At 34.5% G+C, this 22,614-nt stretch overlaps 1 protein-coding gene across 8 annotated transcripts in view; it reads left to right on the top strand.

Annotated features, from left to right (window-relative positions):
- The window catches only part of DGKB (diacylglycerol kinase beta), a 412,441-nt gene that overhangs the window by 271,283 nt on the left and 118,544 nt on the right, over window positions 1-22,614 (top strand). For all 8 annotated transcript variants that reach the window (XM_033067483.1, XM_033067474.2, XM_033067464.1 and 5 more), the window contains one exon: window positions 5,236-5,300. In XM_033067483.1, the coding sequence (XP_032923374.1) occupies window positions 5,236-5,300 (65 nt within the window). The remainder of the gene's footprint in view (window positions 1-5,235; window positions 5,301-22,614) is intronic.

Below are 22,614 nucleotides of genomic sequence, written 5' to 3'. Positions count from 1 at the left end.
GGAAATGCTAAAATGAATGGTGTACCTCTGTTTCTGTATTTCATACATATGTACAGGAAGTAGAATGCCGAATTGTGAGAATGTTTGTTTATCTAGAAAATAATTTCTAGAAAATAATTATCTAGAAATTAATTTAAACCACCGCAGCCAACTTTATTCATCTATTTTCAATTTTTTTTTTTTCTTTTTTACATCTATACTATACCACATTAATAACTGATGTGAGCTAACTGGTTGTTCAGGTTAGATTTGCATTCTGATCCAAAGATTACAGGTTGCTGAATTATCCCTTAAGCTTCCTAGCCTTGTGGATCCATTAAGCCTTAATTAAAGAAGCGTGTTAGGAAAAAAGAAATAATCAGACCATTTGTATCCAAAGAAGATACACACTGGTCATTTGTTTGTTTGCCAGCATAAAAATTATTATTTAATGGAAATTTTAATCACAGCAAACTTATAGACAGACATATATTAAATGCATTAATCTTTCTATAAGGTTATTCACAATGTATAAGGTTACTCCTCTGAAAAGACTGCTTCAGATTGCTTTCCGGTAATGCTAATACCCATTAAAAAGATGAATATATATATGTGTAAGTCAATCATAAGGTATTAAAGAGGTGTAGCAACTTAAGCTTCTTTTCTTCTTGGCAGGTCACTTTGAGAAATGTCCTAGTTCAATTAAAATATTTTTTCCATTTCCTAGGAGTAGATTCAGATATGCTCTGTCTTTCTCTATCTTATCTTCACTGTCAGGATTTAAAACAAACCTGAGTGAGGTATAAGGGTAGCCCAGCTGCTTCAGAGCCTGAACAGGTTCAAATGTAAGGGTGCATATATGTGTATATGTCTGCATGTTCATCACATATATGTCCTGGTTGAATGCTTGTGTGATATAAAGGTCCATTTTTGAAGAGTCAGTACAATTTTGTAGAATTTAAACTGGGATAAACTGCGTTTTTTGTTCTTCAAATACCCATTCTTTCCTCTCATGTTTCTAAATGGTACAGTAGTGAATGGAAACCATCTAAACAAGAACGGTGTACAAAAGAGCACAGTCTGACAGTTTCTTTCAGATTAGATTGGTACTATGAATTTAATTAAGAAAAATTATCGTGTAGGCTATTGTCATATGACTTGTGAATGACTAAATATATTTTATATCTTAAAAAAGATATGCAGAATTTTAGAATAGTACCTGTGCAATTCAAATATTCATATAATAGTCTCAGAAAGACAAAATTGTGTAATTGGCTACTTAGTTCTGCTGTAGATGCTCAGTATTCAGCATTCCTATGTGCCCAACAATGATTCTGATGCAAAATTGCTCCTGGAAAAAAATCTTAATTCTTGGATGGTTTGGTGAAATGTATTACAATTAGAGGTATAAAATTAGCTCTGTGACAGAAACGTGGATGAAAGGAAAGGTGATAGTTTCATATTAGAGTGATGCTGTAAGACCTTCCTCCTCCTTTCATCTTGCAACAGGCTTGACCACATTGTTTCTCCTCAGATTATAATCATTATTTATTAAATTTTTGCCATTTTTAGGTATGTGTGCGTTTACTTACGGTGTATTACTTGTAAAACTGGAAAATATTTAGATTCATATTTAGTAATGCTGGAAAATAGTATTTCAGGCCAAAATGCAAATAGTTTACTAATAAAAATTAATATGTAAATCCCAGAGGTTCTATTAATTATAGACCAGTATCTGATTGTCGAATGATGGTTGTTTAAAAATCCCGTTATCTTTGCTAGGTGATATCATGAAGCATGCAAGTTTGCTTTACTGAATCCTGGGTTTTCTCTTTCACGTCGGTTTTATAGTAAAATACAAAAATAATTTCTCATATTTTCCTGGCCATTCACAGTATCAGCTATCAGGAAAGGCCAGCACATTTTGCAGACTGTATTTGGTTTACCATACTGTTACTCTGTTTCTGTACAGTTACTTAGGTGATTTTAGTATAGCTTTTGACACAGAAACTGAGTAATTTCTCCATTGGTCAAACAACTGTTGTATGTCTAAACAAGTTGGGCTAGATTGAAATGGCTACTTGAAGTGACTGAGTAAAGTCTTATAAAATCAATTGTGTTACAAATTTAGCCAAAAATCTTACAATGAAAGACTCTGCTCTCCTCAACCAGGAAAATTCTAATGGTTGTTCCTCAGGATTCAGGGATGGCATCTGGAGTTCCTGCAGCTCTTAGGAGACAGTGCTTACATTCCTACTCACTGTCAAGTTCCTATTACTGTCAATTCTTCCCACTGCTTTTTATTTACTTATACCAGTCAATGTGCTACTGCCTTAACAAGTACAAAAATACAGACATTTGAAAAACAGAAAACTCAGTAGTTTCTTGGGTGGATTTTTTTTGTTTGTTTTTGGTTTTTTCCTCTCTTACCCTTTTTTTTCCCGTAAAGCAGATGATTGTTGTCCTAATGCACAGCCAGCATGGGCTGGTTTCAGTGGGGAGTTACGGTTGAGAAGAGGTCCCTGTGCTGGGGAATCTAAGGACTCACTCTACTCTGGATTCGATTGAGGGTTCAGAAGAACAGCTGGACAGTATAAGCTGAAGGAAACCTTAGCAGCTCCCCTACTTTTGAGCTTGTCTGGGTGTAGTTACTTTTCTAGTTTCCATCAATAAAAGTAGTTCTTCAGCAATTTTTTTTGTGAAATTGACCTGACGTGTGCCTGTCGTGTGCTGTGCCTGTCAAAATTAGTGGGGCATATTACTTTTTTTACCTCTCTGTTCATTAAGTCACTTGATTCATTTTGGAGTCAGAAAATGTTCAGGGAGGGGAAAATTTTGATCAAATCAACCTTGCATGGAAACAACTGCCTGTTTGCCATCTGCAGTGGGCATTGATCCCTAGCTTGTTTGTGCCTTGCATTTGTTATGCGTGAGTAAGCACATTAGCCTTTTCATTTCATTCATTAGACACTTAGTCCTTGATTAGTGTTTCCTAGTTTCTGTCAAAAATGCTACTACTCCTTTATTCATTTTGTCTTGGGATTGTCTTATTCTTCAGTGTATGGAAAATGAACAGTTAACTGCAACAATAGTCCTTTCATTTCTTTTTCATATGAAACTGGCTAACAAATATACTTTTCTAATGCCAGTGCATCTAATGCGGGATAAAGTATGAATGATGGGTCTTTCTAAAGTTAACAGAGTTATTATTTTAGTTCAGCTAGCAGGCATTGTTTAGAAGTGCGCTGTCTCAGGGTTTACTGTCAGCTTTATTTCATCCGTCTCCAAGAACTGTGGGATCACCTGGATACTTGTGGATATTTGCCTTATAAAATTGCACATAAAAATAAATTTAAATTAAAGATGAGTGCAGTTTGAGAATACAGAACTGAAAGTTTCAGACAGTCTGGATGACAGGACAGAACAATAAGGCATTTTTTGACTAACATCATTCCCTTGGGAATTTTGTTGTCATTTCCCTGCAGAAATGTTGAATTTCTTAATATAATTTCTTAAATATAATAGAAAAATGCATGAATAATTATGTGATGTGCATAAATCAGCAAACTATGAGCATCTTTAGAAACTACATTAACAGGATCATAAAAAAGGTTGAGTACCTTGATGGAGACAATACATTTACATGTTGCTAACAGATTTAGTTTGATCAGTGACCACAAGTTTCACCTAAAAATTCTTCTCTGTGTTATGTCCTTATGTAGATAGTGTATGTAAAATTTTATGAATTACATACTGCTTTTTATTCATAATTGTAAAAGCTTATTTATATGCTATCAATCTATCTGAACAATTTTACCTTTGAATTTAATGATATTAAAGTTCAACATTTATCTTTTCAAAGCAACCGTAAGTTAGTAAACCAAGCTTTGAAGGTTGGACTGGTCAGTTCTCTGGTGCATGCTCTGCTTAAAATTCTAGTAAATAGAACACTTTTTGGAACACAAAATGTTGAAGTCATGGTTTATAGTAGTGTACCTTTATACGTGCATTAAATCCTTGCTTATTTGTGATTTAGATTAACATTGATTTGTTTAAATAAAAATTATTTTGAAGAAAAGTTTTATTCATGTTTCGAATAATTTCTAAATTATTTAAGTATTTAATTTGGAGGCTTTTCCTCCAAACTCTAATTCCCATTGTTTGAAAAGAATTTAAAATGTTACTAGATTACTCGACTTATTCTGAATTTAATATTTCTCTCAAATTTTTAGGCTTTATAGTTCCATAATCTATTAAGTTGGCAAATAATAGGTGGGAACTTCATAAATATATATATTGTAATTGCTTATAGTGACATTTTTGTTTGTAGCTTTTCTCGAATGCTATTTGCGTGGAAGCTGGAATTAATTTATATTTCTCACTAACTGAAATAACTCTTCTTATGAACTGGATTGATGAAAAAATTCTCTTCATACCTTCAAAGGAGATACAAAAAATGCTTTGAAACCTGATTTTAGCACATCAGTTCCAAATGTTCTATTTTCATCAACTCCCACCAGCACAATGGGTTTATTCTCTTCTAAATATTATACACTTATAAATATTTCATACAACTATTTCATTTCACATACATGTTATTTTATTATATTATTAAAGTAATTTACTTAATTTTAAAATATTGATAAAATTTATTTCATTAAAATATTTTTTTTATTACACGTAAGCAATATATCCCCACATATCAGGATTTCCCATCGTGATACACAACAAATGGGGAGTCTTCTAGCAATTATTCCTATTTTCTACCCAGTTTTAGGGAAAGCTATTGAATGCCATATGAAAACATCAACTTGTATGCATATAAAGTAACTTTGCTGAATCTGTCACTCACTTTTGCTAAAGAAATGGATTTCAAATAGTTTATTTGATATTTCTACAAGACAGAACTGTATCAATGGTCTTACAGTAAACCTTCACCATATCTGGGTATTATTCGCTGTATAAAATTTGAAAACACTTTCACTACACGAAACTATCATGTCTTATTTGTAAAAAGAAGTAATGGAGACTGCAACAAGAATAATAAATTACTAGGTTCAGATACATCCCATTCTGGGAGCAATGTGCCTCTAAACTTTCTAAGTGATGAGAGTATTGCTCTTGTTGAAAAAGACAGTTCACAAAATACCTTACAAATGATATGCATTGTTTACAGGTTGGGTCTTCTGTTTTGCAATTTTCCTGTCACAATAGATTTATGGTACTTTTTTTTTTTTTTTTTTTTTGTCCTGTTAGGATGCTTCAATTGCCCACAGATTCCATATCATGAGAGAAAAACATCCAGAGAAGTTCAACAGTAGGTAAGAATCTAAAAATATATGCCAATAAAAATATTTTTCCATGTTGTTAAGATATGTTCTGTGAGGGGTTAACTTTCGCACATCCTTTAAAATATTGATTCTTATAAAAGAGAGGAAATTGGTTCATTTTATATTAAGCATATGCTTCCAGACTTCTTGTAGTGTAACTTTTTGATCTGGTATTTCAGCTGAAATGAATAGCATTATAAATAAACTGTTCTCACAGGTAAAATGTTTGCCTTGTAAGGCTAGCATGGACAAGATGATACATTGTGTTTGTGAGGATCCCTGAATTGACACTTTGCCATTGGGCACTGAAGAACACTCCATAGACAGCTGCAGATGGTGATCCTTATGTTTCATTCCCACACTCACACTCGTACATTGACAGGGGGTTCTTCCATATATACTCTTAGTAAGGGCAAGTGAATGCCATTTTACACAGAGCTGCTTTTATCGTTAAACAACTTTGTTTCTATAAAAAAAGTCAGGAATGAGACTATGCATCTGTTTCTTGTGTTGTTCTCTGAATCTTTAGCGCAATTGCAGAGCTTTTCTGGAGATTAAAAATGCATTACATTTACTGTAAATTCAATATCTGGTTTGTTGAGTAGATAATATTCATAATGCAATGTTTATGTTTGTTTCTTCTTATTTAGGTAATTTAGCAAGTTAATTGTGGTGGGTAAAAGTAACATTTCAGAAACTTTAATTAACATTTAAAGACACATGGGGAGAGAAAAGTAAGAAGATAAAACCTTATTTGGAATAAATAGAGAATGTCTAGAAATAATTATTAACACAAATGTTTTTTCACTGTGAATCTAACCATAGACTGTTTGGTTTTCCATGAGGGTGACCTGGAAAGTCTTCTGTAGATGCAAATCTTCATAGACCTTAGGATGATAAAATAATGCTGTTTGTGTCTAAGAGCTGTACAGAATGATGTTTAAATATGTTTAAAAATTAACTTGCTTACTGTTTAATTGTTGAAAGTTTTATAGCTTATAGTCAGAATGGGGACCTTTTTTTCTCAAATATTCAATCTGTGTAGCATCTATGCAATGACATACTGTGAACTCCAGTGTGTATTTCTTTCTGAGTCACATAGTGCATATTTTTTTTTTATGACCCCCCCCCCCCACCCCCCTTCCTAGCTCTGATACTCCTCATTCTGAAAGAATTTTACTATGATAAGATCTTAACTCAAGTCTGATCTGTGCTTCCCAATGTACGGTACACTACCAGCAGGACTAGAGGTATTGGACTTTTAGCAAATGACAATATTCTAGGCCCTGAAGATGAAGCTAGTTTATCAGTGGTCTTTCTGCATATTTTCAGCGGTTGGCAATTATAATTTATAAAAAGCTCAGCTAATAACATGAGTTTCAGATCAGATTTCATGTCACAATAAATCATATGCCATTAATAACATCTGCTAGCAGACTCACCTTGAAATTCATCTATATTTTAAGGAACCTGATATTTCTAACATTATCTTAAGGAAATTAGTTACAAAAATATATAGTCCCAGTCCCTACATACTTTGGTAGTGCAATATTGAAAGAACTTGGAAAAAAGCGATGATTCTCTAGATATATAAAGATTATTCAGAAAGGTTATGCCTTTCTAAAAAACAGTATAAAGACTTGAGCAAAGTATAATAAAAACTGATATTTTAAAATGTATTTTCTTTTGTGTACTGAGGAAAAAAAGAGGTTGTCTATTTTTGTTCAGTAGAATTTTCCAGATGATGTTAGTTCACAAGTACTCTTTTTCCCTACCATTTATTTGTGTGTCAAAGTAAGTCCAACATTTTCCTGGAGGGTAGAAAAAGAAATCTCTTTTTTAATTGTCTGCTAAGCCCCAAATCTTAATTCACCAGAATATAGATTCTATGCAATCTAAATTATTTAGGCTCAGCAAGTCCAACTGGAGTCTGATTCACAGTGAGCTCTGTAGTTAACAGCACCTGCTTATTTCAAAACCCTACATTTACTCATTTGAAAATCCTGCACTGTCATATGGGCATCTTTCTTGTGATTTTTAAAAAATAATTATTTTTTGCTTTTATGTTAGTTTCCTCTTGCCTAATTTTCCAACATTTTAACTTTCACAGCTATCATTCAGAGCAGGTCCTTGCACGCAGGTTCTACTCTGAAAAATGAACATGTGAAAATTTTCCTTGTTGAAGAGAAGCTTTAAATTTATATTGTGTGCAGAGAGGTCTTTTGAAATACACAGGTGTTGTATTTGCTTCAGTGAAGTAAGTTAGATAAAGTTTGGAGTTAGAGAATCTTTAAATCTTTAAATTAAAACCTGGTAAAGATCCTCAAATTTCTTAGGATATTACTTGCCAATCTGATTCCAAGGTTCATGTGTAAATAAAGTACTAATAGGAAAAGTGGCACATTCTACTTGTGTAGAAGCAAAATCTTCTTGTACTTGTCTTCTCAAAATGAAGATGAGAGAATATTGGAAGATTTAGAAAAGTTTTTTTTAATGACTGCTAGCCGATGTTGTGGCATTCTTTGGAACTAGGTCTCTAGTTCTTGGGAACTGTTATATTTTGAAATTCCACAGTTTCACCGATGTTGGACACAAACTCTTAGTATTATTGACTTGTTAGAAATAAAAAGAAATAAATTTAGATTTAGATTTCTAAATTTTCTAGAGATGGTTAGACATAAGTCTTTGTAAAATCTAAGTTTAATTATGTATAAATATTCTTGCACTAAAAATCTACATTATCAATTGTTTCCTTTGCAATGAAGCACCTGGCTATTTGAGTTTTTTAAGAAATTGAAATCAAGTTCCTTTGCAAAAAGGGCCTTCTGTGTTCAGCTTAATTGTCAATGAAAAAATTCCTATACATGCCTTAATATCTTGAAAATGTTATACTTGTAAGCTTTGATATAGAATGGCTGCATACAGTTTTCCGAATAACGCTCAGCATAAATGTCTACCAGTGATTTTAAAATACACATTACTTGTTTCTAATCCCAGGTCTGGAAGAGAAGAATTTTAATGATGATCAAATAGTAAAGAATGGGAGTGAGAACACAGTAATAGCATCCTGAGTTCTGTCAAAAAATGAGTCTTATTATGGCATGTTAATTGTATCTTTTGATCATTAGCACACTTTGTCAGAAACCAGGACTGACATTGCGTTAAGATTTATATGTGTTCATAAACACCAAAATCTCTGCTGTCACATTACCCACTCTGCAGGTCTGAAGTGCTCACAACCTTGTGCTGGAGAAGTCAGTTTCCTTCCCAGCATCTTCTGCTTAAGAATAGGGTCAGATTTTCCAATGTAAGTGTGGAGGGGCTGAGTTAGTGCCAGTGGGGATAAAACTTGCAAAAGGCAGTATTTCAAGTAAAAGTGTCATTAAACTAGGACATTCTGTTGAAATAATGATTCAGTTAGGCCAAAATGCCCTACAGGGAGATCTGTGTAAACATCATAGGCTAGATGCTGGAAATAACAGATGTATGAGTTATGTGGCTGGAATATACAAGGAAACAAAGAATAATTTCAACAAAAAAATAATTCAAGTTGATGTTAGCTTTTCTAATCATATTCAGTTCAATTAGGCATACTAATTTGGCACTCTGGCATCCCATATCATAAAAGATATTTCTTAGTCTCAGTAAACTAAAGTAGGATTTATAAATTACATTTACAGTCTTAAGTACATTGTCTTTGAAGTTTCCAAAATCTATCTATTTCCATCTTTTATGAAGAAAACCTAAAGCAGAAAAAGTTCCTAATAACTTCCTTTATGTCATATTCATGACAATATATTTCTGAGATTTCTCCTCACCTAATTTAATTATGCTTTTATTTTGTGTTGATATCTATACATTTAATCCCTAAGAAAGTTTTTATGTAATAGAAAGTACTGATTGACCTTGTGCAAGTGTTCTCCAGGAGAATAAGGAAAGGCCACAGTAAGAAAAGGTAGGAGAAATAGCAGATCAGTGAATCTTTAGCAAGTTATTCTGGGTGTCCTGACTTGGGTACTGCACTATACAATGTAGTTACAGCATCAAACCTTTAGAGTTACAGCATCAAACCTTTAGTAACATCAACCAAAAAAAAAAAAAGGAAAAAAATCCTGTCATGCATACATTGTTACTGTATTCAAAAGCTTTATTGTAAGGGACATCCTCCCTGGCAGCAGGAAAACTGGAGTTGAAAGCAAGTTCAAGTTTTGTGACTGAAAGTGAAAAAGATAATTTTTTTCACTTTCAGAGCAAAATCAGTTATGATGGAGTGAATTAAATGGTCTGCTTTCAAATGTACTCATCCTCTGTTTTAAAGTTGACTTATTTTAGCTTAGAATCGAATGTTTTATTTTGGATAGAATAAAGCCATTCTTATATTTTCATTATTCTTCCAGATTTTCAGTTAGGGTGGTGGAGTCTCTTGGATTGAATCACAGCCGCATCTTTTCAGTGAATATACTAAGCATCAGCACATAATTCCTAACTTTAGTTGAAGACATTTCTGCCTCTCCTTCACCCTCTCCTCTTTTCTGACTGATATGAAAATGTTTAAAAAGAAGTCACTGGCCCCACGGAGAGACCAGATTGCAGACATCTGTTACCTGTCCCATTGAATCCACAGGTTCCTTTACAAAAGGGGATAAGGCTCCAGGGAGCAGTACCTCTGAACTCAGGCAGCACTACTGCAGCTGCAGTCATCAGAGGAAGCAAAGCAAGGTGAAAATATTTGCCATAAAGCACAAAATATTTTCCCACAGGCAAGAGGTGGCTTGTAGTTAGAAAACATACTCTACCTACCTCTTGGTTATAATGTGTAAAAGAAAGAAAGAAAGAAAGAAAGAAAAGAAAGAAAGAAAGAAAGAAAGGAAGGAAGGAAGGAAGGAAGGAAGGAAGGAAGGAAGGAAGAAAGAAAGAAAGAAAGAAAGAAAGAAAGAAAGAAAGAAAGAAAGAAAGAAAGAAAGAAAGAAAGAAAGAAAGAAAGAAAGAAAGAAAGAAAGAAAGAAAGAAAGAAAGAAAGAAAGAAAGAAAGAAAGAAAGATAAAGAATAAGAGCAACTAGCATGTTCTTTTGTCAGATTTCAGACATGTAGTAGCCCACCTTTAGGATAATACCCAAAGTACATAAGGTGTGCTTGAGCTGGGACAAGGGAAGATCAATGGAGGAAAAAGCTGGTTTAGCCTATCTATGTCTGCTCTCTACAGACCAAAATCACAGCAGTTTACATCTACAGTATCTGCACCTCGGTCTGATACAAGATTTCATGTTTTTATCATTTCTCTAGAAGGTGCTAATGGGCTAAGGCTCTCTGATTGAGAGACTTTTTACTCTCTTAAACATTTTTTGTAGCAGCTATCTGGGAGGTTGTATAGTTGGGGAACCTTAGTTTCCAACTTACGAAGGCAGTGTGATTTATAAAATGTATGTTAAACAGGAATCCCTATGTCCTGGGCATCCCCTGGGATTTCAGAGTACATCTCTCAAAGCAGTGTGCTGTATCAGACCCTGAGCAGAGCAGTGAATTTATATTTATATCCTCAGGGTCTGCATCTATCAAAATCACTACTGCAGGACTAAACTGAGTTCAGGCTTTGTTGGGCCTGAACATTTGAGGGGATTGCCATTCTGCACTTTTAGAAACAAATGTCTAACATATATACTCTTCATGTTGACAGGATATGGGAATGTTGTCTTTTTTTTTTCTTGAAAGAAAGTTGTATGTTTACAAGATATGTAGTGATACTCAGCTTTTAAAAAGATAGTTTCTTTACAAATTAAGTAAAGTGTATCAGGGTTAAAAGGCTAAAATCATCACATTTCTAGGAGAAATGGTGCAGAATCATACAGAGGGATTGGCCCAGCATGCATGGTGGATGTAACAAACTTGTTGATTCACAAAAGTTTTATTCATGTGCTACAGCCCAAGGTCAGTAAAATCTAATTTTCTTCAACTTGTGTTAGGCTGGTTAAGAAATTTATTGCAGATGATGTTTCCTTACTCAGAGCAGGTCACTGAACCTTCTATATATTGAAGTGCCTAGTGGATGTTTTGTGCATTCCTTAATTAATTAAAACTACTGCCTTTTATTACAATGTGTTAAAGGCAAATTTGACTCTCTAGGAATTAATTCTTGGTCTCTTCAACAGTATAGTCACAGCAATTGAAATAACCGTGGATAACACAATGACAGAAAAAGATTTCTAACTTCTTTAAATTGTTGTCAATTCAGATGTGAGGCATCTATAGTAGGTATGAAAAAACTGCTAAACTACTGCTTGCTATTTGTTCCTTGTGGATGACATGTGGTCAGGCATTTCTATACCAATCAATAAGGTTATTTTCCTTGTTTTTTCATGAACATGCTAAATAAAGCACTTTGTAATGAAATTGGGTTTTATGAAATACTGCCTTCTTTTTTGAGAGGGCTTATAATCAGGACTAATTAACACTAACGTGGATTTGCAGCTTCAAGCTTCATTTTGAATGAATTAATTTTCAAATCTCAGAGGTAAATAGCAAATCTTTACATAAGTTTGATGTGGATATAATTCATGTGTGCAACAGATGCTGGGTTTTATAAACAGTTAAGCAGCAACCCTCTCTAATATATGTCACAAACCCAGCAAAACCTTCTTTCAAAATCCAGTCAAGATTGCTAAGTGGCCACAACACACTTACATATAGTATGATTGACAATATCCAATCCATTAAAAGCAATGAAATGAATTGTTAAGGGATAATTTTTACGCTTCCTATTTATTAAACATAAACACATTACTCTTTAGTACAAAGAAATTAAAATTTAATCAGAGCAATGAAAACCTTTACTCTGAACTGTGGGTGCTTTATGGTGCTTTTTTAAAAATCCTTTGATTCTAGTAATTATGTCCCTACTGCAGTTCCCATAGATAATGAAAAGAACCCAAATACTCCTTTAGTACATCACAGACTGACACAATATACAGCATGTGCTTTTACTTCACTTGTTCTTCAACTCGCAAGAAATTAGGTCCTAGATTTGTTTCAGATCCTGAATCTTGTGACTCAGGTTTCAACTCTACACTCTGCAACTTCATATTGCTTTATACCATATTAGACAAATTTAGGTAATTGGAAAGAAAATGTTGAAGAATTTAGCCAGTCCTCCTAATCCTTAGTAGTACTGTTCAAAATTCATTTTTTAATAGATTACCTGAAAAATAATGCTTTCAACCAATATGTCAGTTTCTGATTAAGTAACCAAAGTTCTTATCTTTGTTAATTGTATAACTAAAGTGATTTTAAGTACTTAATGTATCAAATAAACCTGTGCCAACATCTCCATCTTGGTGATTTAAAGGGAATGGTTGTTGCTTTTTCTGATTTTTGACGCTACTGCTATTGAAGCCAAGTATATCTTCAGATAAAGAGATAAAAGTGGTTTAAAGTTCTGTTGTCTATCTTTCCCTCATGATACCTTATAGTCTGCCTAACAGAAGTTCTGATGTGTTTTGGGAATACTATTATGGTCATTTATGTCTTTGAGCCTAAGTCATATAATTTCTTCTGTTCTTGCCATTCCTAAGACAGGCTTACTCTTTTTAGGATCTTTCTGTGTGCTGTCATGGCACTGAAGGAATTCCTCTCTGGCTTCTCTTACAATTCTATTGCTGAACAATTGGCAACTATTGATCTACATCTGCTTCTGAAGCAGGAGATTAATGGATGGTCATTTTCTCTCTCACCATTGACAATGGGATCCTGCTCTCAACTTTTCCCTTTATCACACAGAGAAATTGTGGGAATTTAAAAAATTTTGCCATATTGCTAAAAGAAAAGCAATTTATGTTCAATTAGCCCTCTATTTGCCCTTCAGGAAATACACATTGTATATATATTATCTGTCTTGAATGATCTCTATTGTTCAGCTCTGGTTTGGGTAAAAGGGTTCAGATCAAGAAGGCATGTGGCAGATTTTTGGCTAAGGGATTGCTATACCCCTGCCTCCTTCCAGCTCAAAATATCCAGGAGTACTTTATGGGGAAACTGCCAAGACAGGATACAAGATGGGCAAAGAAACATGTGGGGAACAGTGTCATTTTGGTATTGTTACTTTAAGTTTTAAAGATCAGGAGTTACAGAATTCTGAATTCATTACTGATCATGGATTGTGAGAATGAGCTTGTTGTTTTTGCTATGTTCAGATGCCATGGCATAAAATCGACCACAGTAAGAAAAGGAGAAAATCATTGGACGTAAAAACTGCTATCTAGTAGTTACATGGAATTTATTAAGATTGGAAAGTTTTCAGTTAAATATAGTTTCAATCCCTGTAAATCAACTTAATTATGGCAAAAATTAATACTGTTCCTTAGGTTAATAAATTAATAATTATTTTTAAAATAATGTTGAACTTAGGTCATTTTTTTTTCCTGTTGAGCTAAAATTCAGACCAGAGTTTCATTTGAATCCATGTGGTAGATGTGGTAAAAGCTCCCTAGGATTTTAATTTGATTGTAAGAGGAAGAAGTTGTTAGTTTTGCCATTTTTTTTCTTTTTTTTTTCCTTTTTTTTTTTGTTCAAATTAGACTTAGGGAACAGCTGCAAGTAATATGGTTTCCTGATTCTTGAGAACCTTTCAGTTACACTGTTTTTAATAAAGATGTGTCCATATGAGAGACAGCAAGGTCTGTTAACCTTTCTTGCAGCGTGCTATTTCTGAGCCAATTATGAAGATGTCTAAAGGCATCGAATGCTCTTTGGAACAGTAACTTGTGATTTGGGAGTATAATGGCCAACTGGAGAACTTTCTCTGTGGTTAGCATATCTGTGCTCACAATATATAAAAAACAAGAGCAGAATTGATTTTTTTTTTATGAGCTGAAATTCTTCTTGGATTTTTTCTTTTAGTTATGGTGATATATTAATAACTATAGTAACAGCAGAAGTAGCAGAAGCTTCCTAAGTGTTTTGGATTTTGATAGCAGAGCCTTGAAGGCTCTGTTAAGTTGTCAATCTAGGGTTTTTATCAAGATTTTGTTGATGTTCAAAGAAAGAAAAAGGTGTTAATCAAAGAAATATGTTCTTCTTGCTGATACGAGGCAGCTGACTATTCACACTGAATGAAATCTTCAATATGTTTAGCTGCTTTGATTTCTTAGAGAATTGTAGTGTAAATCTTCACTGAAAGTGATTTGGGAACATAAATTTAATTGATAAGTTGTTCTGGGCTTTTCAAATGAAACCTGAGTGGATTGACCTAACTAGGTATGGCTTGTCTAAAGAAACGTTGCAGTGGGAGAGCTGCACAGCAGCCAGGACACTGGAGCCATGGAGCTGTTTTTGTACTGGCATCATAGTGAGGGTAGTCAGGCAGGCAGAGAGAATTGTGGTTCAAGTCCTTTCTGACAAGGAATAGTGAGATACACTGTCTTACTCAGAAAGTGTTTCAGTGACTAAACAACAAAATAGGAGCAGGGCTACAAGGCACCTTCAAATGGCACCGTGGGCAACTACAGCAGAAACATGGAAAATGAGTAAACAGGTGGGAATTTGATTCTGTCATGAGGCTGCCAGGTGAAGAGGCAGTTTTGTATTATTTAAAGTCTGGTATAATTCTGAGTTTCTACTATATTGCTTAAATTACTAAAAATATTTATCCACTACTTTAGTCACACAAGCAAATTAAGTATCATGGAACCTGGACACCTCTGTTGCAAAGGTGATGGATTATGTATTGTATAGTGGTATCTGCATGCTAGAATGAGATTTCTAACTGATTTTGTTAAATCTAGAATAGGGGAGCAGCACCAGGAGACAATAAGCTGTGAACTGCCAACCCCTTGTATAACAAAGGGCATGAAGACCTGTGCTGCTAGCTAGATGAGTGGACGCTGGGAGCCACAGCAGTTGACAAAGATTCAGGAGGAAGAGATTTGCATGTGCTTGGGCTTTGAGGGTGTAAAAGCCCCAGGGGTCCTTTGTTGGGGGTCGCTAGGAGAAACTAGCTTGAGTTTCTCTGTTTCTGCTCTGTGAATAAATTGCGTTATAGAACAAGACATCTGAGTCTCTGCTGTGGGAAACCTAGAGCTGAACTGGTGAGGAAACCTGGTCTGACCACGTGTGTGGGGTGTGGTGAGAAGTAGGCACCTGTCTTGCTGGATCTGTCCTCTGTGAAGGGGCTGTGGTCCCAGCAGTGACAGCATCTGGTTCTGGGAATGTGACTACCAGAGAATCTCATGAATGGTCAGACTGCATAATTTGCTTAAAAACCTACAATGCCCAATGACACTAAAATTGTAGAATGAGGGAATATAGGCATGGTGCAGAACAGAGAGATGTTAGACACAGCAAATACTGCCAAAGACAGAACTACTTGGAGGTACAGAAGGAAGATGACTATAAGTGCTACTCCAGACCTTCACTAGTTCTGAGAGTTTCTCAAAACTATTCACGGAAAGTCACAGCTGACCTGTGTAATGAACTACTTCTATGCTGGATGGCACTGCAAGGTCTGCATGAAGCACAAGATCACATGTTCCCCTGATGTTTAGGGTACACTTAAACTGCTAAAGGACAAGGCAATACCACTATGGCTGTTTTGCTTGTTCTTCCAGAGCCATCTGAGTTGGCACTAGCTGTTCTGGAAGCGTGCCCCAGTATAAAATGGAGATGTGGCAGAAGTATTTTGTAAAATGTATGCACTGGTTGAGTACACTGGATCACAAGCTAGTGTTTCCTAGTCTCATATATTATACCAGCTTCTTAGTCCTTATAAAAATGTATTTTAGCTGTCTCAAGTGAAGGAAGTCTTTGAGATTAAATTTTAACTTAGAAATTTGTTCTTGCTATGAGGCACACTCATCTTTTCCTTCCTCTGGCACCTTAGGACTTCTCTTGTTTCTCTTTCTGATTTGACTCCTTTTTTCCTTGCCTTTCTTGACTTAACTTTGTTCCTTCACCTTATAAAATAATCAAGGGTACAGATTTCAACAAAACTATACTCTTGGTTAAGAAGGATTTCAATTTTTATTATAAAGCTAAATTAAGAGCTGCTTAATGCTCATGGTTTAGTATTTTAATAAAAAGGGAAAGGGAGAAGCTGGTAGAGAAAGAGGAAAATGCTTTTCAGCCATGTCTCTAACTTGAAGTCTTAAATGTTGCTTTGTTTTGTGCATTTATTAGTTTTTTCCTGAGACCTGTACAGTATATTGTCTGTCTTCTTCATCACACTTCCATTCTCTGTGGAATGAGGTGTAAAGCTGCATGTAGTGTATACTTCTACCAGAAAACTTTTTGACTCTGTAAATTTAAGTAATAAAGCCGTAAGTATGGCCATTTAATGCTCTGAACTAGTAGCACACTAAAACCTGTAGCTTGAAAAAGGATATATACGTAAGTTTCTGTGCCAAGATTTTGATGCACAGTGAGAAGTTTGTGAGAGCTTCTGGAGGTGCAATCCCTTTTGAAAGCATATAGAGAAGCATGATTTTCATCATGGAAGTGTGTTCAGAAGCATGAAGCAAAGTATCAATGCCACTGCAGACTAACTGCTACCCAGTTTTTCTGGAATTAATTACTTTTACGGTTTGTTTCTTTTTAAAGCACTCTGACATACCTAACTCTGAATATTATCTTGTTCTGTTGTCCAAGAACTTGGATTTGGAAATAAGCATTGTCGCCTGGCAATGTTAGACTGTATCACTGAAATCCTCATCTATTTGAGCTTTTATATTTTTTGCCTTTTGTCACAGGACGTGCATTTGATATTAACAGTTGTAAGCTAAAAAATTCAGAGACAGTTTACTATAAAAGCAATAACTTGAGAGCTTTTTCCATTAACTGATGTATTGCCTTTGTACATTAAAATTAAGTAACCTCCAATATTGCAGACTGATTGTCTTATTTTACATACTACTGGTAATGTCCCATGTATAATATCACAGAATATTGGACATTTTTTATGGCTGGCTGTATCCTACCCACAAGCCACAGGAGGTGAACTTTTAACTGTATTAGATAATACTTAAGGAAAATCTTCATAGTTCTTAAGCTTATGAAGTTGTAGATTGCCCATGAGAGGAAAGTATCCTGCTTTCTGGAAGGAGGAAAAAGTATGTAACTAGTAAAGCTTCCTGGGAGATAGTGCTAAGCAGGAAGTAGTTTAGTTTCCCTCATGTGAAAAAAAAAACAGATCCTTCCTTCATGGCAAAGAGGGAGCTTTGCCTCTCTTGCAGTTGCTGCTACAGTAAGAGCTGCAGTGCTTGCTTGAAATAAGTCAGTGCCAGCTGTAACCCCGTATTTAACACTCACTTCTCCCTCTGTGCTGCCTAAATACAAGTTGCCTTGTGCCAGGCACCTTGGGGTTTTGTTTCTCTGTTGTTAAATGGTGAATGTTTATTTAAAGCAGAGCACCTGAACAGTATAGGCTCCTCCGAGGGACTTGGAGGATGATTATACTGTCCTGCTACCAGGGTGGCAACTCCAGCAGGTAACAATGAAAACTTTGGCTAGAATTGCAAACGTAAGAGCAGTTCCCTGAGATGTTGGTTATTTATTAATTTATGCCTTTATTGCAAATATGGTATACACAAACTGTATCTCCTAAGTCCCAGGTGATGTACATTGACTCACCAGACACAGTTAATAAAAGGTAGCTAAGTATGCTTTTATATGTAGATTTAAGCTGATATTCCATCTGTTAGCTAACAACTCTTTCTAGATGAAAATTCCATTCAAATTGACTTCATTATGTATAGGGGTTTTTTTTTGTTTCACTGTATAGTATGGCCTAATCAAAGAGAGCTAAAAATAATCCAGGTTAGCTCTACATGGAAGTCATATGTATCCTGAGAGGGAAAAAAACCCAAAGGTTTTTTCCTTTGCACTATATTTTTTTACTGCAATGACCAGTGAAACAAAGTCTTTAGTTACTGGTAAGCCCAATAGGATTTCTTCACACAGGACAGATAGTATGACCCTGTATTGGTTTACAAGATGGATTCCTGTGTGTATTTACAAGCTGTGACATTCTGCAACTACTTTACAGAAATTATTTGACGAGGAGGCCAAATTTCAGTCTTAGGTAGAATGATACTTTAAATAATGATGCATTAGATATTTCTGTCAAGATTTCTACTTTTTTGGCATAGGTCAGTCTAAAATTTGTTCTAGGGGCATCTTTGGTAGCATTTCAGAATATGTTTGGCTTGGTTTTGTTATCTAGGTTGCAATATAGAATATTAATTTTCAGTTTTACGGAAAAAGAGCTAGATGTAGAGAGATGTTAGCTTTGTCCCACTTTTGGTGAAGATCACAAAGGGGAAAAATAAATTACATTATCTGCTTTGGGTTTAATGTACACTTTCTATGTTGGAAACTAGTGAAAATAGTTTAAATATTTGCTAAGATATAGTTCACCTTAATAAAAAATGCACATAGAATATATTTGTTTCTTACCATTTTAGAAACAGTTGATACCCTCATTTGTATTTCATAATCCACCACAGTGAAGGCTTAATAGACCATTAAAGAAACGGTGGGAAGTTAATTTTAATATGTAATGGTGTGAGGGGTTTTATTTTTTCCTTAATACAATGAAGCTTCTAACAATTTTATTTGTGAAGAAGATGATTATTTAATAAAGTGACAAACTGTCCCACTGATAGGATACATTAATTTTCTTCTAAAGCTGTTCCTTGTACTCCATAAGAAGGTGATAATTAGGTTTGCAGATTAGAATAACATAATCAGACCACTTGTGTGGATGCTTGTTAAAATATATTTTCCTCTTCATATAAGCCTCATAATAATTAAAAACTGTTTAAAAAGAGAACTATTCTTTTTCGGTATGGACTTTTTAAATGAGTCCTAATAATATATCAAGTTATTCTTAAGCTAATTCAACTTTTTAAAAGGTTAATATTTGAAAAAGAGTATGGGAAGTGATTAACTGGTGAGTTTAAGTATTAGCATTAGGTTTTGCAGGAACACCTACAGTATAAAACAGCGCTCATTCATATCCTGATTTAATTTCTTCCACTGTCACTTCTGATTGTTCCATTTAATCTTTCTTAAGTCACATAAAATTATCTTGTATGTGTAAATTAACAATCATTTTCTAATTTCACTGCAAACTTTAAGCACTGTCAGAGAAAAAAAATATACTGGCAGTGATTAATTCTCTATTTTAAGCAAAACTAAATGCAGTTGCTGTTGAGGTGGAGTGCACACAGAGTAATTTTTTGGTGATTCTAGACTCCAATAAAGGCAGTGGAGAAATAGCAATGAATGTGAAATGAGTGGTTCACATCTAAACAATCAAGTCTTGTGTCTATCACATTGAATCAGTGTAATATTCACTGACCTTACATTTTAAAACATTGGAGCCAATTTCCTTTACTTAGGATTCGTGTAATATTCAGTACTTCTTAAAACTAACTTCCTGGCCTAAGCCCAAGGTGGAAAGTGTACAGCCTAAGATCATTTAAAGTGTCCTTAAGTGTTCCAATTCCTTCACTTTTAAACAGATTAAGATTTTTTTTCTATCGTTCAGTGAAGTCTTATTCTAGGGAAGAGGGGAAAGTGTTTATTTTGGTATTTTGGTTTTGTTTGCAACAACCTAGAAATTAATCTTACACTAAAGAATAAAAACTGTTTTGTCAGTATTTCCTCAGTGTGTTCAAACTTTCAAGGTCCAAGATCTTCATTACAGCAGTTACGATCAGTGTGTTGATAAAGGAGGGCTGATTTAAACACTAAAAACCCAGCATATTCTCGCTAGAAATCACTTCCATTTCAAATAAATGAATGCAGGAAAAGGTGTTACCTTATTAAATATTGCAGTCATCTAATTTGTACATACTTTTCAGTAAGCCTTACTTCGTGTGCACAGTTCCATTTGTATATTTGATATACTGGCCTAATCAACTTCAGGTTGTTGTGGGGACATGTTTTATGGACAACTAAAAAGTAATCAGGTTCTTTTTATTACCATTATGAAAGAAGAGAAAGAATATTTTTTGTAGTATGCTAAATATACATACAGAAAAGGACAAATATTCATTTACAAAAAGGGATGCAATACTGACTGATTTAACAGCAGTAAATTAATATTATAGAATCAACCATGAAGGGATTTATAAAATATATTTTTAATATTATTAAGTCTTTTTTTATCGTTGGATATTAACAAAATTTTCTTGTCATCTAAAGTAAATCATATGACAAAGATTAACCAGTGCTCTTACCCAGAAAATGATCAACATTGTCTCTATAATCCTATGGGCCAACAATTTAGAAACAATTGACCCTACTTCTCCCTTTCTAAATAGATGATTCGCAACAATCATCATGGTAAATAGCTACTTTGAATGACATTTTACCTAACAATTCTAGATATTTTTTGTTGAACAAGACATGCACATAAGTCATTCAGAAAAAAATTGAATTTTTAAAAATATCTCGGAACTGCACAAGTCTTCAAGGTAGCAGTTATTAGGTATAATCCCTTTGTTTTACATTGTGGGAAAAGGTGATGTAGGTGGAGTGTTCTAGGGATATGTTTTCATCCTTGGTTTCCAGAATCTATAGCCTGGTAAGGTGAATGGCAAACTTTTTTTCTCTTAGAACTTTTGCCTTTTATAGGTAAACAAACAGCCTAAAGACAGCAGCGTTATCAGGTCAAATCCTCTCCGATGGATTCTTAACATAGTAACAATAACCTGTAAAATGCCATAACTGAAATGTTAAGAAACATGATGGTCTTTCACCAGTTTGCAGGCTGAAAGCCTCTCTATGTATGGCAAGTTATTCACAGTTCCAAGAAAGGACCTATAGGTGCAAGTAAGTGTAGAAATCCTGTTACAGTTCTGTGTACTGGCCTTCCTTACATAGGAAATCTTGCCATGTTGAAAGTAGATGGTTTATTGACACTGACCTTCAACTTCAAGTTAAAAGAGGAAATGCATACAGATCCAAGATGTCCTGCCTGATCTCTAGTTTTAATGGTGTCTTAAGAGACCCAGCTTTGCCTTTAAAATAATAATTTCTGCTTTAACACTTTAGAAATCGTTGGAAAAATAAGGAAGATAATTTAAATTTCAATTGTATTTACATCATTAGCTCTGTGTGTGTTTATAATTGTTCTCTCAGAGTCCATGAATATATAAGAGCTCAGATGAAGCCTTCAAGGATAGTGAAACAGGTACGTAAAGATATGCAAAAGTTGTCCAGGGAGCCTAGGACCAAACTGATATCTCCTGGAATTCAGCCCAAGGCATTGACTGTCAAAGGAAATGTCATCCTTTTTATGTATGCTAGAAACATACGCAATAGTGAAAAAATGTGATGTGAGAAAATATTTTTTGAAGCAGAAGTATGAAGTGAGCTTTTCCCCTTTCCGCCTCTGCAAGAAACTTGCTAATCTTACTAATTATTGCAATGTTTATTGATTAAATTACAAACCCAAGTCTTCATGTTGCCACAGGGGGCAAGCAGACTAGGCTTTCCTAAATGGAAAAATATTGAACATTAGCAAAACTATTATGGGACATTAAATGTTAAATATGTCTTTGAGAGTAATAAAGGCTAGAAAGTTTAGCAGGTCACACTCTTTCTTATTACTCAGATTTTTAAAGCATTCAAGTGTTAACCTTTTGAAAAGGAGATGGGAGGAAAAAGAGAGAGGACACATGATTGGGAGATACTTTATTGTCTGTTTCTTTGCAGAAACAGTAGTTAGGTCCAACCTCATTCAGCTGCCAGCACTTGCATAGAGCTGCTGGAGAGAGCTCCTGTGAATACTCAATTGCAAGGCTCTAATTTGAGATAAAATAATGCATCTAACTATACTGTTATCAATAATTGATAGGCACTTATGAATGTAATTCATTGAAATCTCACCTCTGGCTCAACCTCTGCCACTCCAGGAAGAGACAGCAGTTTTCTTTCTGGTTTTATCCAAGTCTTTGTGTGAGCATTAAAGAGGATTCAAGCAGTAAATTGTACACAATAAACATATAGAAGAAACCTGGCATGAAGTAGAACCTTTTAATAACAGTGTCTGCATTTTTTTTGTTTCCTTTTACCCCTCTTAAAAAAAATATATAAATATATATAAAAAATACCACTTCGTTTGGTTCCCCACTAAGAGTAAGCTTTTCTTTGAATGTCATCCATTTTCTAGAATTTTTAAAAATTGAAAAGCTTTGCCCCTTTGACCTGCTAATACATCTCAGTCACAGTTCACTGCAAAGCTGTGACAACATGCACAGTGATAACAAGGCAAGCTGTTACATCTCCATTTTTTTAATCTTGACTATATCA

The sequence above is a fragment of the Catharus ustulatus genome, chromosome 1 (genome assembly GCF_009819885.2).
Source record: "Catharus ustulatus isolate bCatUst1 chromosome 1, bCatUst1.pri.v2, whole genome shotgun sequence".
Lineage (NCBI taxonomy): Eukaryota > Metazoa > Chordata > Aves > Passeriformes > Turdidae > Catharus > Catharus ustulatus.
Note: the sequence above shows the minus strand (reverse complement) of the source record. Positions and strands in the feature narration are given on the sequence as shown.